Raw genomic sequence first — 13,638 nt, forward strand, 5'->3', positions numbered from 1 at the left:
ACGCAGCCAACGCAGCGAATGACGTGGTGAGAAACGGACATAATCCGCTGTCCACGATAAACGTGATCACTACTTAGCAAAAACTCACAGTATTATTAAACGAAACTCGCTTAAACGAAAATGCCTCATTAACGGAACTAAACGGGCTCATATGGCTAGATTTATATGCATTGCACAGTAAAATTCATCGGTTATTTGAAACAGTGCTTACTGGTCACCTACGGTTAAATGGCACAAACCCTCAAACACAGCATAGACTATCTCATGCCAAAGGTAGTCTCACAACCATGGCAACACCTCGAGATCGAGACAAGCCAATCCAGTAGACATTCTCGCTTGCGGCTGTGGAAGCAGAGTCGGCGAGTCAATTGTGCGTTAGAGAAATGATTGAAGGCACTGTTAAGAACGGGACCTTTACATCTAAACGAATGCAGACAGCACCTTATAATCAACTAGAAAAAGTTCTTTTTCTGTGGTTAAAGCATGCACGGAGTTCCAATTTGCCCATAAGCGGACCAATTCTCGAGCAGAAAGCTCGGGAGATTGCCATGCAAATGGGTGTTAAGAATTTTGCCCTAAGCGATAGATGGCCCAGCCGCTTCAAAACACGCCATGGCCTAGTCTTCAAAGCAATCTCAGGTGAGAGTGGTGCAGTCAACAGGAACATTTGCACCGACTGGCAACCTGGGCGGCTTAAGGAAATTTTGATGAGCTTTGAGCCACGAGACGTCTTCACCATCGCCGAGATGGATCTTTTTTATAAAGCCCTTCTATCAAAGACAAAGCCGAAGCCTGTAGGGAAATGCAGTAATGATCGCATCACTGTGCTGATGGGTGCAAACATGGCAGGAGATGAGCAATTGAAGCTGTTTGTAATAGGAAAATCAAGGCACCCACGTTGTTTCAAAGGCCTTCGACACCTTCCCGTTACGCACCATGGGAACGGAAGAGTGTGGATGAACACGGCCATTTTCGAAAACTGGCTTCGAGAGGAAGACGCAAGATTTACGAGGCAAGGCAGAAAGGTTGTCTTCATTGTGGATAATTGCCGAGCCCACGGTCAGGTTCAAGGACTCCAAGCCATCACTTTGGAGTTCTTCCCAGCCAATGCAGTGGTAGTGACGCAGCCGATGGATCAAGAGGTTATTCAGAACAGTAAAGTTCATTACCGCAGACAATTGCTCCATCAAATGCTGTTTAGAGCAGGCAGCGGGAAATTCTACAGCATAGATTTATAGGCAGCCATCCATATTTTGGCTTGTGCCTGGGAGCAAGTGAAGACAACAACAATACACAGATGCTTTCACCATGCTGGCTTTCAGGCGCAAGATAGAAGTACCTGATGAACAAGAAAGCCCTCCTGATGCCGACATTGAGACAGTATTCAGTCAGGTCGTGCCCTCTGCCCCTTTCACGCTGCAGGACTACGAATCAATTGATGAAAATGTTCGAACCTGGCATCAAGAGACTGTCAAGGAAATGATTGCCAAAGTGCAAGATGGCGATCAACCTTTCAGCGATGAATGTGATGATACTGCCAGTGCAGTGGTGCGACCAAACCCATCAGTTCAAGAGGCTGTCGAACTTTGCAGCGCTATTTTGGGCATGATGCTTGTCCAGTATTTCTTGCTAGTTTATCAGGCATGGGTGCGTACCTTGTAAAAAAACAACTCAAGCTTGCCAAACAAACCACTCTTCACTCCTTTTTTTTTTTCCTACTCATCCTCATGAGTAAGGTGAGGTTTGTGCAATTTGAATAAAGGTCTTGGTTCACTAAATAAGTGTACTTTGCTTAAATGAAACTTCTGATAAATGGAACAGTTTTATAGATCCCTTTCAAGTTCCGTTTAAGAGGAGTCGACTGTAATACCGTATTTACTCGCACAATCCTCGCACTTTTTTTGCCAGAAAACCGATGCAAAGTTGGGGCGTGCGAGAATTACGCGGGGAAAACTTTCTACGAAAATGCAGAGAACGAAAATGCAGAGAGCGAAAAAGAAAACGAAGTGGCCACAAATCGTAATTCTCCCAAAAGCACCTTCATCATCATCATCATCATCATCATCATCATCAGCCTGACTACGTCCACTGCAGGACAAAGGCCTCTCCCATGCTCCGCCAGTTAACCCAGTCCTGTGCTTGCTGCTGCCAATTTATACCCGCAAGCTTCTTACTCTCATCTGCCCACCTAACCTTCTGTCTCCCCCTAACCCGCTTGCCTTCTCTGGGAATCCAGTTAGTTACCCTTAACGACCAGCGGTTATCCTGTCTACGCGCTACATGCCCGGCCCATGTCCATTTCTTCTTCTTGATTTCAGCTATGATATCCTTAACCCCAGTTTGTTCCCTAATCTACTCTGCTCTCTTCTTGTCTCTTAAGGTTACACCTACCATTTTTCTTTCCATAGCTCGCTGCGTCGTCTTCAATTTAAGCTGAACCCTCTTTGTAAGTCTCCAGGTTTCTGCTCCGCAGCTAAGTACCGGCAAGATACAGCTGTTATATACCTTTCTCTCTTGAGGGATAGAGGCAATCTACCTGTCATAATTTGAGAGTGCTTGCCAAATGTGCTCCACCCCATTCTTATTCTTCTAGTTACTTCAATCTCGTGGTTCGGCTCCGCGGTTATTACCTGCCTTAAGTAATAATGATGATGATGATGAATTAGAACTTACTTCAACAATAAAAGCAGAGGTTCAACAGAAGGCAAAATTTATTTGAGACACAAAAAGTGGAAGCAAATAGTCGAGAATCAGAATACCATACGCAAATCTTGTGGGCGTTGCGGGCGTAGCGGTAGCGGTCGACGCTCAACAGGAGCCCTCAAAAAGTAAGCCTAGGTCGTCAGTATTGGGCTGATGGCTATTTAACAGAATTGTTGGCAGTTCCCTTCTGAAGAAATAAAGTTTACCATGAATCCCAGTTTTAGGCACACGGCAGGCCCAACGCGTCTTGGTGGCTTTCAGCTGCCGTCACCAGTAGCGAACACAAAACTCGTAGGCTCCGAAGGGCATACCAGCGGCCCTGTTGCCGTTGTTTAGCGCATGATCTATCATTTGCAACTTGAAGCAGCCGTGTGGCTTCAGTATCGCCCCATAAAGTGCCAAAACTACCGACACAATACACAAAACACGCCGCAACGCGCACAGGCCACTTCAGCTTGGCTTGGATCTCCGTGCAATAGTACGCTTGATGCTTAAGAGATGGCGCCAGGTGGTAAGCGCTATCATCATCAATGGCTGGAATGAGCAGACGACATTATTGCGGCAGTTTTCGGGGATGCGATAATTACTCGAGGAAAAAAAAACGTATTTTTTCTTGGGCGATGTGGGGGGTGCGAGAATTAGGCGAGTGCGAGGATTACGCGAGTAAATACGGCATATTTTTTTTGCGACACAGTACCATAGCAGGGAGCCGATCGTCTGTTGGCCAGTTGCGTGCAGCGCTTCGTCTACTTGGCGTACACACCATGCTGATGCACTTGCGAGCACTCCGCTTCAGACTGGGCACAGATGCAGCGCGTAGCCTGTTGCGTTCACGTGACAATGTGAGCTTTCTGCAAGAGATGTTCTAGCCGTCCTGGCAGTAGACGGAGGCGTGTTTGGACAATTGTTTCGTGAAAGCGTGTGCTAGGCTTGCTGTCTCAGTCCCCACGATCCACATGGCTCAACTCCGCAACAGGGAACTGCTTTCGTTTCTGCAAAGTTGTGCCCACTGAACACAGTCCCGCACGAGTGAGATGGCAGCAATCAGCGTTTTATCCCTTTCAAGTAGTTGCCAGCTATCAAAAACATGCAGTAAGCTTAAAACAGCACTTTGCCATACCCATAGGCTTTTCGTAGGCAATAAGTCATACTGGCGTGCTTTTTGGTAGTTGCCACATCAGGTTCGTTCTCTACCACTGATTACAAGAAAAATCACCACCTCAATCACGCAGAATAATTGAATGGTAGATTCTGTGGTTTTGCAGGAGCGCAAGTACAAAATGGCGACCATCACATAATATCTGCTTACGATGCATGTTGTCAACATAACTTTTTGTTCCAAAACCAGCTTGTGGTGCAGCAATGGCACGAATTATACAAAAATACCTTTTTGGAGCAGTGTGGTGCAGTAATGTCCATTTGACGCATGTTTCCCATCACTGTGCTATGATGCACGTCCATCCACAGTCACCAAAGTATTTGGCTCTCAAATCACAGCATCCAGAGATGGAGTACCAAGTTGTCGTGATAAAAGTTTCTTCAAATATGCGAGTACTATTTACGTGAAGCAACACCAGACCCAGACCGACAGGCCGCATCTAGATGGTGCAGTGGTGCGAAGCCATGGCGCAGCTCCTTCAGACCTAGCTATACCTACACCTCCTAAAACTCTGTCCCTGTAGTATCCTCAACAAGCCTGGCAACGACCTAGTCCCGTGAAAAGTGTTGTGTTTTCTAAAGTGAACAAGTAATTTTATTTCCCAGGAAGATGATGTAGTGTCCATACGTAGCCTATGTTAAAATGCGGTAAGGCAACCCTGTACAGGAGGGAAGTGAAGAAGATGGCTGCCAAGTAATGTCAAAATAAAGCAGTGTGCCGTTCCTGGTTCAATTGGCCTTAACCCCTCGTACTACTGACACTACAGTACGTTACAGAGTGCATAAACTTGGTCAGTTTGTGGTTGTTTTTATGTATCTTTCATGTGTGTATGTGTAATAATTTTGAAAGTACAGCCTTTCTGAAATGAATGAATCATTTATGTTAGCCCTGTATACTTGAGCGAATATGGGCCCCCTGTAAAGGTGATTTTTTTTTGCCAAGCGGGAGTGCCATGCCGTGAAACTACATTCAGAGAAAATCTGCACTGCCATGAAGCAACACTTGAAAATCAAACATACAGATTACTTTTGCCTGAATAAATAAATTCCAAAGTTTAAAAGCATGTGATACACGCTTGTATATGGTAAGTATGGTAATTTTCATAATGCCATGCATTGTGCCAGTTACTGCTATACAAATCTTAATACTACTATCCACAGTAGCTCAGCTTGGAACCAAAAAAGAAAGCGACAGACATGCCAACTGAGGAGAATACACATTCCCAGAGAAGGGAACTACCTGCGCACAGCCTTGAGGTCGTCAGGCGGCACCCGGCCCTGGGCAGCCGTGCTGCGCGTCTCGTTGAGCTGCTCAAAGGGGCGCACAAACCGCAGACCAAAGGTGGCCTCGAAGAGCTGCTGCGAAAGGTGCTGCTCCTCGGTCAGGCCAAAAAACGCTGTGCTGCGCAAGTTCTTGCGCGCACTGGCCAGCAGCAGCAGGTCACGCTCGTGCTCACTCATGCTCGAACGGTTGTAGCAGCCAACCAGGGTCAGGTCAGCCAGCATGCGTGTCTGCCGGTTCACGGCCAGGTTCGACGGACATGCCAGAAACTCCTACAGCCATAGCGTCATCAAGCACAGCCACTAAGTGAAATCTGAATGAGCCTAGTAATGCTAGAAACATTTCTTCAGGGCTCTTACTGCAAACCACATCACTTTAGATGTTAGTCCCAAGAAAATACAGCAAGCTGTTCAATGACAGCTGCAATTATAGTGCCAGCATCTGGTCAACATTACCATCAGCTTCGAGCTAGCAATTATGGCTTGAAAGCTGGGCATGTGAGAGAATCGGGAAACAGCAATGATACTTGTACACTTCTGTTTAAATTCTGCTAACTGTACTCTAAGGTATGCACATTATAACCTTTGGCTCATCTCTCCTCTTATCAAGCATGTTGCTTTTGAAACCTTTGTGTGGCCAAAGCAGGAGGATTTTCAGTGCTCATCACAGTAACCTCACTTACATCTCGAGCATAGAGTTTCTCACAAACTTACCTAGAGGGAAATCTGGCGCTAGGGAGCTGCTGGATGCGAGGGAATGATGGTATATGTGAGCTTTAAACTTGACTCTGATTTGTATACCTCGAAGACACGTCTGGCTTCACGTTAAAATGATTGATTTCTTATTAAAAGAGGACATAATAAGCTGTTTACTTTTGTCATTGCACAAAGACGTGTTTTATTTAACAATAAAACCTTCGGCGTCGATGTACAATTTTACGAAGCGTAAAAAGTTATCAATGGCAGCTAAACCTGGCAGGCAAACAACAAAACGAGCGTTCCCACCAACACTCTCATGTCATCTGTTTCTTTCTTTTGCCATTTGGTTGTTCCGTCAAGGTGAGTGGACTTCGTTTTTAGAATGTAATACGTGTAAATGACATCTGCTCATAAATGTTTTGTTTCAGAAAAGCTTTATTTACGCAGCCGTGTTCGCTTTTGAGCCAAAGCCTCGCCCAACACCAGCCAACACAAGTCTCAGACACATATACCATCATTCCTAGCGCTCCAACAGGGCCCCTTAAGAAATTCACATAGACGATGGCGCCACACTTTATTCTAGGTATTATTGTGAGAAACTCTATGCCCTCGAGCCTGTCAAAAACCGTGTCGCATAATTCATGCTGTCTAACTATTCATACAACTCCAGCATCTCGGCACTAAAACACAGGTTACTTACCCAATCGAATACAAAACGGAAAATCGCACGTTCTAACCTTTTTATAAATTGTTAAATATATTGCCTTTAAATAAGCCATACATCTCTGAACAGGCCACCGAAAAATGCCAAGCAAGAGTCCCCCAACTCTCCGACACGGTAAAGTATATTCCAACCAGATTTGGGAAAAAAAGCCAAGCTCGGTCCCAGACCATAATTCAAAAGCCTCTAAAATACAAAAAATGCCCTTACATGTTTCTGATAAAATTCCTAATTTGTTTACTGTTTTTATTTTCCTCGTCAAACTCATCAAAATGACTCTTCAGAGTCTGATACAGAATTCCGTGCACTCGGCCTGCAGAGACCTGCGGTTTTCTGGTGGTGCCTCGCCAACAATGGAGAGCCTGGCCGAAAGTGCATCATTCTCCTGGCCATCTAATACCTTAGATAAGCACTGTATACATTTATAGAAAGAGGGGGCGTCTTGCTCAGGTGGGTGCACTTGCTTGGCATTTTAAAAAACAAAATTTCCAGCAAAAATTCCTTTAACGCAGTATATCCACTGCCATAGAGTTAATATACAGACTCGAGAGGAAAAGCACCCCATAGGGCCCATGCATTAAAACCCATAACCGCTTGGGTTCCGCCATCATGGAACGATACTCAGCTTTTGGGTGACGTTCACTCACAGTCGCCAGTGCATGCTGCAATTGCACCAGGCATTTTCTCTGTTTCGTGGATCTCTGTAACGTCGCAGTAAGAGACAGTCACATGAAGTCGAGTTTTCGGCTCACGGCAACAAAAAACACAGACTCCGTTTCGCCCAGCGTGCAAGCTAGTCGGTGCTATTGGCCACACGCCGCATCGCCACGCTCTCAACGTTAGAAGAAAGATGGCGCCATCTAATGAAAAAACCTTGCGAGCCCTCCTCTCCGCACTCCGTAAATTGGATAAACAGCCATTGTATCTTTCCTATAAGTAGATTATATATATTCTATGCAAATTTCGTTTATATTTATTACGTGAGCATGCTTCTTCAAAATTTGTATTGCGAGAATTTGAGTGTTTTAAACGTTTAAATTTAGGACTTCTTTAAATTATTCTGATGGCAACAATGAGAACGTTCCAAGTTGTCAGTGCTTTAGTGGTTATAGCTTTTCCGGCCCAGCTTTTCCTCTAAAGTCTATATGTATACTCTATGTCCACTACAAGCCCCCACCCCCACTTTTCCCCCCCGATCCTTCTTGCTGTGCACAAGTAGAGGCTAGTAACATTCTCCCCACCAATGTCACCTACCTTCAAGCATTGATGAGACTTTTCGAAACCATCCCATCGTAATTTACACTACACTGCTTGCCTCTCTAGAACGCACTCCCTCACGCAATGTCTCAAGCATACTTTTGAGAGAATAAAATGAATGATCGAACGAACACATCTCAGTTGCGCAGTAATGTGGCAGTCCATTCGCCAATAAGGCAACAAGACAAACTTTCTGCTTTGCTACTTTGGTCTTTATAGCGATTGTCGCCGACTAGGTGATTGCATCCCTTGCAGGAGACCCAGAAAGAGGCCATGCTTTGAAGGGTTCGCAAGCAAACTCGATAAGAATACAGTGGATTAGAACCAAGTGCACTTGCCTTTCCTTTCACCCAGCCGTCCCTTTTTACAAGCTACACATGTGCGTACACACAATAAAAGCTTTGTTGACAGCAAGGCTGGGCAGAGATACCTGAAAAGTGTTCTGAAACACAGATATCAAAATGCGTGGTTTGGAAGCCTGAAATACAGATAATGAGACGCATTTGTAATTCACGTAATGGGATATTTCAGAGATACTTTTGCAAAAAGACGAAAAAAGTATTCCGGAATACAGATACAGCAATACAGATACTGAAACACTTTTTCTCGATGTCGGGGACAGTAATACTTTGTGAAGATATTTCTTATGTGCAGCATAATATTTAAAATATGCAGCGTATTGAAACTTGCAATTAAATATATTCTTTATTTTATCACCGTACTTTGAGTGCCATTAAAGCATTACAAAGGAGGCTTACACTGTACATAATTGCTAATAACGACATGTTTACAGACATCAGGTGCAATAAAAAATTATGCTGTATGAGAGCCAGAGTCACACGCAATGTACACCAAAATCGGGATATTTCTCAGCAACAGTAACAGCTATGCTAGAAGTAGCATAGTTCAAACTATGCACTGGAACCATAAACAAAAGAATTGAGAAAAGGTCTGATTTTATTCACAGCGGTCAGCATGAGTATCTGACTAATAAAAAAGTAAAGCCCCTGAATTCCTTGTTGTCGCTGTAATAGCCGCGCTTACTTTGACAACCTTCTACTTTGTAGACTAGCAGTTAGGCTACTTGGTTTCTAGTTCTGCTGAAGTGGTCTAGCACGAAGCAGGAGGAGAACACATAAACAAAGAAGACAAGTGCTTACTTCTAGCTGAAGGTTTGGTGTTTCCTAGAAACACAGAAAAAGCAGAACGAAGAAAAGAAGGAGTGCTAAAGGAAAGGCAAAAAAAACCTTCTTCGAATCGCCATGGGGCGACGCTGGTGTCTTCGAGAAATTCTTTGGAGAAAAAAGTATCGTTGATGGCACACCAAATTCTTTGGGTGCTTTGTGGCTTCTGCGATAGGCTCTGGTTTTTCGAATGGGCGCCGCAAGAAAAAGAGTAAAAAAAACTGAGAAAAAAAGCACTGCTCGTTCAATTTACATTAGGGAACACATTTTAAAAATGGCACTGTTGGTTGGCACCCATCTTGCAGTATACAATGATCCTCACAATGAAAATGTCACTGTTGGAATTCGAAATGGCAGTAAAACATTGTTAGCAAGCTCAAGCAGGCGATCATTCAAACACATTCCAGTTCTGTCTGAAGGTGCAAGTAGGATGCGGGTAGCAAAGGGACTAGCTCGCTTTCAAGAAGGTAGGAGTCAGTTTCACCCTCAGCAAAGATGTAGAAATGATGGGCGCATATCTTCCCATCGACTGCCAAGGTCACATAAAAAAAAAAATTTTTTTCCACTCTAAACACGTTTCAACTCATTTCCAAATAAAAATAGTAACGAGATACCCATGTCCTAGACAATATCGCGATACGGGCGAAACATCGTAAGGTATTTGACTACTGAGATACAGATAAAATTTTGAAAAGTATCTCGATAAAGCAATACAGATACTCAAAAGTATCCCTGAAGTACTATCCCGATACTCTTGTATCGCGATACAGCCCAGCCCTGGTTGACTGTCAGCATTCATCCTTGTACATTCTTTCTTCCCCTGTCCACGTCTAATTCAGTAATGATATTCTTCTTTATATATGAAGCCATGCCTGAAAGGCCAGGCTTGATAGCCTTTTGCTTTTGCTTAGTTTTTTTTTTCTATGTACAGAAAAATAAAATAAACCTTAAACCTCACAGGTCCAGCATAGAAGGGTACACAGAAGTGAAAGAAGTGAAACGGACAAGCACCGCCTTCCAACTGTTGCTTATTACAGCAGAACTTTAATATACTATACCATACACATGTGAATACATCTACATTTGTCCATGAATGAGGGTAATTAAAAAGCAAACATATGTCGAAATGTAGCCAAAATGTGAAAGAACACCCAGCACTGGTCAACGTATGTGTTACAGTCAAACCCACTTAGAACTAGGCACAAGCCTAGTTCAAGTGGGTTTGACAAATATCACAGTATTTGAATTTGCTACGATTTAAATTTAATATTTAAACTTTTAAAGTATTCAAAACCATCAAATAGGTGTATATTAGTCCAGCAGTAACTTTCTGTAAAAGTGGTTTCACCAGTGCAGTGAAGGGCTGCTAAGAGGTGAAAAGATCTATGTATTGTGATGTACTAGACAGAGAACAAGAGACAACACCCGATCCTGGGTCAGCTGTTCTTATTCTGCCTCTTCTTCCTCTACCTTCCCTTAGCTGCCCACGCGCCCGAGTCCCAGCGTCTTTCTTCGTCTTGACACTCGGCCATGACTGTGCGCGCGGAACTGGCGGCAAAGTTTCTGCTGGGTGGGCTTGGCTGCATCGTGGTGGTCGTCCCGAACCACAATGCAACATGGAGTGACGGTCTGGGGGAAGCGTCTCTGTTGGACACACTCACTGCCTCGAGCCGGTTGGTCTACGCCATGGTGTGCTTCTGCTTGAAGATCTGTCAGTGTGTATTCTGGTGGGCGGAATTGGCTTTGTTGCTGCAGTTGAACTCGTCTATGGTACAACATTTCCTGACAACTCGTAGAATACCACTCAGGCGGACGGCCCTGACTGTTCCGGCAAGGTCGCAGAGTAACCTGGAAATGCTGGTGTTTGTCCCACCGCCGTTGATGGACTGAACTGCAGAGGGACGCTCTGTGAGGCAGCCGTGTGGACGTTTGTGCCATTTCTCGAAATGAGTTGCGACGCAGCTCATGGTTGAGCATCAATATTACAGCAGAACTCTCTGAAGTTGTCCACCTGGTAACTTCTGGCGAACTGTCGTGTGCAGACTTGGTGTCCTAGGAGGGAACAGCACGAGGGCTGGTCCTCGACAAGTTCTCAATGGCAGTGGCCTCAGCATGGCTAGGTGTCTGGATTTTCTCAAAGGAAACATCCCTTGGGAGCCAAGTGTCTGCACGGCTGAGCGTAGGTGCGTCTTCGAAAATGAATGTATGAGTCGTCTGCAAACATGGCTGTGTCAGGCTACGGCTGATCTTGTTCGCATCCCTATAGGCCTGGTTTGTGAAGCGGTAAGGAGTGCATTTTGTTTCTGACGATCATGGTCTGGTGGGGTTCAGTTGTGTCTGGTACGATAGATGTGAGCGCCTCCATGTCCTCAAATGACAACGAGCGCGAGGACAGTATCTCCTGAGAAAGGTCTGGTGGTGGTATTCCCGGGTCTAATACTGATGCAAAGTTCATGACCTGCAAAGGAAGACTGTGGTCACTTTGGTCAGGGTCAGCAGCAGGAATCTCCTCGATATACTTCATTTCTCGAGAGGTGTCTTTTTGCAAAACGGAAATGCTTTCATGCTCGGTTACTGAATCATTTAAAGCGTGCAGACCCGCTTCCGTCTGGTTAAGGATGAGCATGGTGAAATCCACAAGCACGTGCGTTTGATGACGCGGTAGAATGCCCAGTAAGATGGAGGCTGGCGCATCAGCGTCTACCGAATGTTCCGACTACTCCGGATGACGTTCGTTGGGGCCTGTCGCAGGGTGTTTTGCAAAACTTGCCGTGAGAGACCTACCAGACACGGATGCACAATCGGGCCGCTGCTCCATGACAGCAGAAATGCCTGTGCAAGGCAGAGTTACACGATCGAGATTGTTCCCTACATCTTGGTCACCGAGAAATGACAGGATGGTAGGGGCTCGAATTGCATTCTCTAGGTCGGGCTTTTCCCAAGTTCCGTCGTGAGAGAAGGTCGAGTTGCATGGGCAGGTGGCACAGAGAATCGGACTGAAAGCAGCTACGAGCTTCAAGCTCCACTCCGCCCAGGACTGCTGCTTGAAGCCTTCATACCGGTGCCACGCCGCTGCACCTTCCCGAAGACGGTCTACAGCCACGGTCCATTTATTTATTTATTTATTAGAATACCCTCAGGGCCCGTAGGGCATTACAGAGGGGGTGGGTACAACATATATAACACACAAGAAAAAAAGACAAAATAAAGAAACAAGTATCAGATGCGCAAATCAGGAAGGCAACATAAGTCAACTAAAAATGTATAAGAATTCAAGCACATACAAGACAAAGATAGATAATGAAAACTGCGTATAGTTACAAGCATTGCAGTCTTGAATAACAAAGGGTCTGTTATTGATACATTTCTGAGATTCCGTCCAGGCCTCGCGCATTGCTATGGCGTTGACGGTTGCCACCCAGCTGTCAGCGTCGTTCCGGACCCCGTGGAATTCCGGTAGTTCGCAGATGGCTGGTGATTGTGCGAGGTGGCAATGCAGAGATCACCGACGCGAAGCAGTCGAGCTGGTGGGACAGCTCGATGAGAGAAGACCGAAGCTCCCTGCGTTGCTCCGGTGTGCTTGCCTCAAGGTCGAATGAGGCAGCTACATCCAACACTGCTTTAATGTCACACAACACTGGCAACATTGTAGGAGCTCGCTCGGCGATCAACGCTGTCAGTTTGTTAGTCTCGGCGTGGAGTAGTGCGATGGTACGCCGCAGTTACACGGCACTGTCGCACCAGGATTCTGAATCACTTTGGTTCGCGTCCGTGAAGTACGTGTTTCTAGTAGTACTCACGGCGGTGACATGCACGTCCAAGGAAGCATGAACAGTGTTTCTTGGCGGCTCGTATGTTGGAAGAGTACTGGACAGGGAATGCAGGCCGTGGGAAGGTTGAACAGCATTCCCAAAGGACAGGAGCCCATGCGTATTACGGCCGCGAAGTGGTAGCATAGTGTCCATTGGGTGATGTTCTGGTACGACAGAGGAAGCATGGACATCGTCCACTGATGGTCCGATGGGCAGCTGAAGCAGCGGCCGCACTGCCGACGAACCACGAAGACACGTACCGGTGGCTTCCCGCAGAGGGTTCACTTGTCGGCTTGTACTAGACAGAGAACAAGAGACAACACCCAATACTGGGTCAGCTGTTCTTATTCTGCCTCTTGTTCTTCTACCTTCCCTTAGCTGCCCACGTGCCCGAGCCCCAGCGTCTTTCTTTGTCTTGACACTATTGTAAATTCACACAGCCGCATAGCCCCCACTTCAATAATAAATGAACATATCATCGATTAATCATTTTCAACATTCAAAAGCTTGCTATACAGGCTTATATGCTCAGAGTGTAGTAAATGCCAAAACTTGACAGAACGGCCTCGCGAAAACAGTTCCGCACACATGTAATCGTTATCTCCACCCACAAGGTCTTCCCCATGTCCACTGCTGAATACAGAGACACCTGACGCAGCAAGTTGGCTGCAAGGTGGTCAACATCTATGAGCATGCGCTCCACAACGCAGCACCTGTATTAAGTCTTGAACGCATGGACTACACCCAGGCCAAGCGGCTGCACTTTTGATGTCGTGCTGAGCAGCAGGAAAAGATGCAGAAGGCCTTCCACCTGCCATCCTAA

General features: G+C 45.6%; 1 protein-coding gene across 14 annotated transcripts in view; it reads right to left on the reverse strand.

Moving 5' to 3' along the window:
• The window catches only part of Hs6st (heparan sulfate 6-O-sulfotransferase), a 476,371-nt gene that overhangs the window by 453,093 nt on the left and 9,640 nt on the right, over positions 1 to 13,638 (reverse strand). For all 14 annotated transcript variants that reach the window (XM_075891380.1, XM_075891350.1, XM_075891365.1 and 11 more), the window contains exon 3: positions 5,102 to 5,415. In XM_075891380.1, the coding sequence (XP_075747495.1) occupies positions 5,102 to 5,415 (314 nt within the window). The remainder of the gene's footprint in view (positions 1 to 5,101; positions 5,416 to 13,638) is intronic.

The sequence above is a fragment of the Rhipicephalus microplus genome, chromosome 1, assembly GCF_043290135.1.
Source record: "Rhipicephalus microplus isolate Deutch F79 chromosome 1, USDA_Rmic, whole genome shotgun sequence".
NCBI lineage: Eukaryota > Metazoa > Arthropoda > Arachnida > Ixodida > Ixodidae > Rhipicephalus > Rhipicephalus microplus.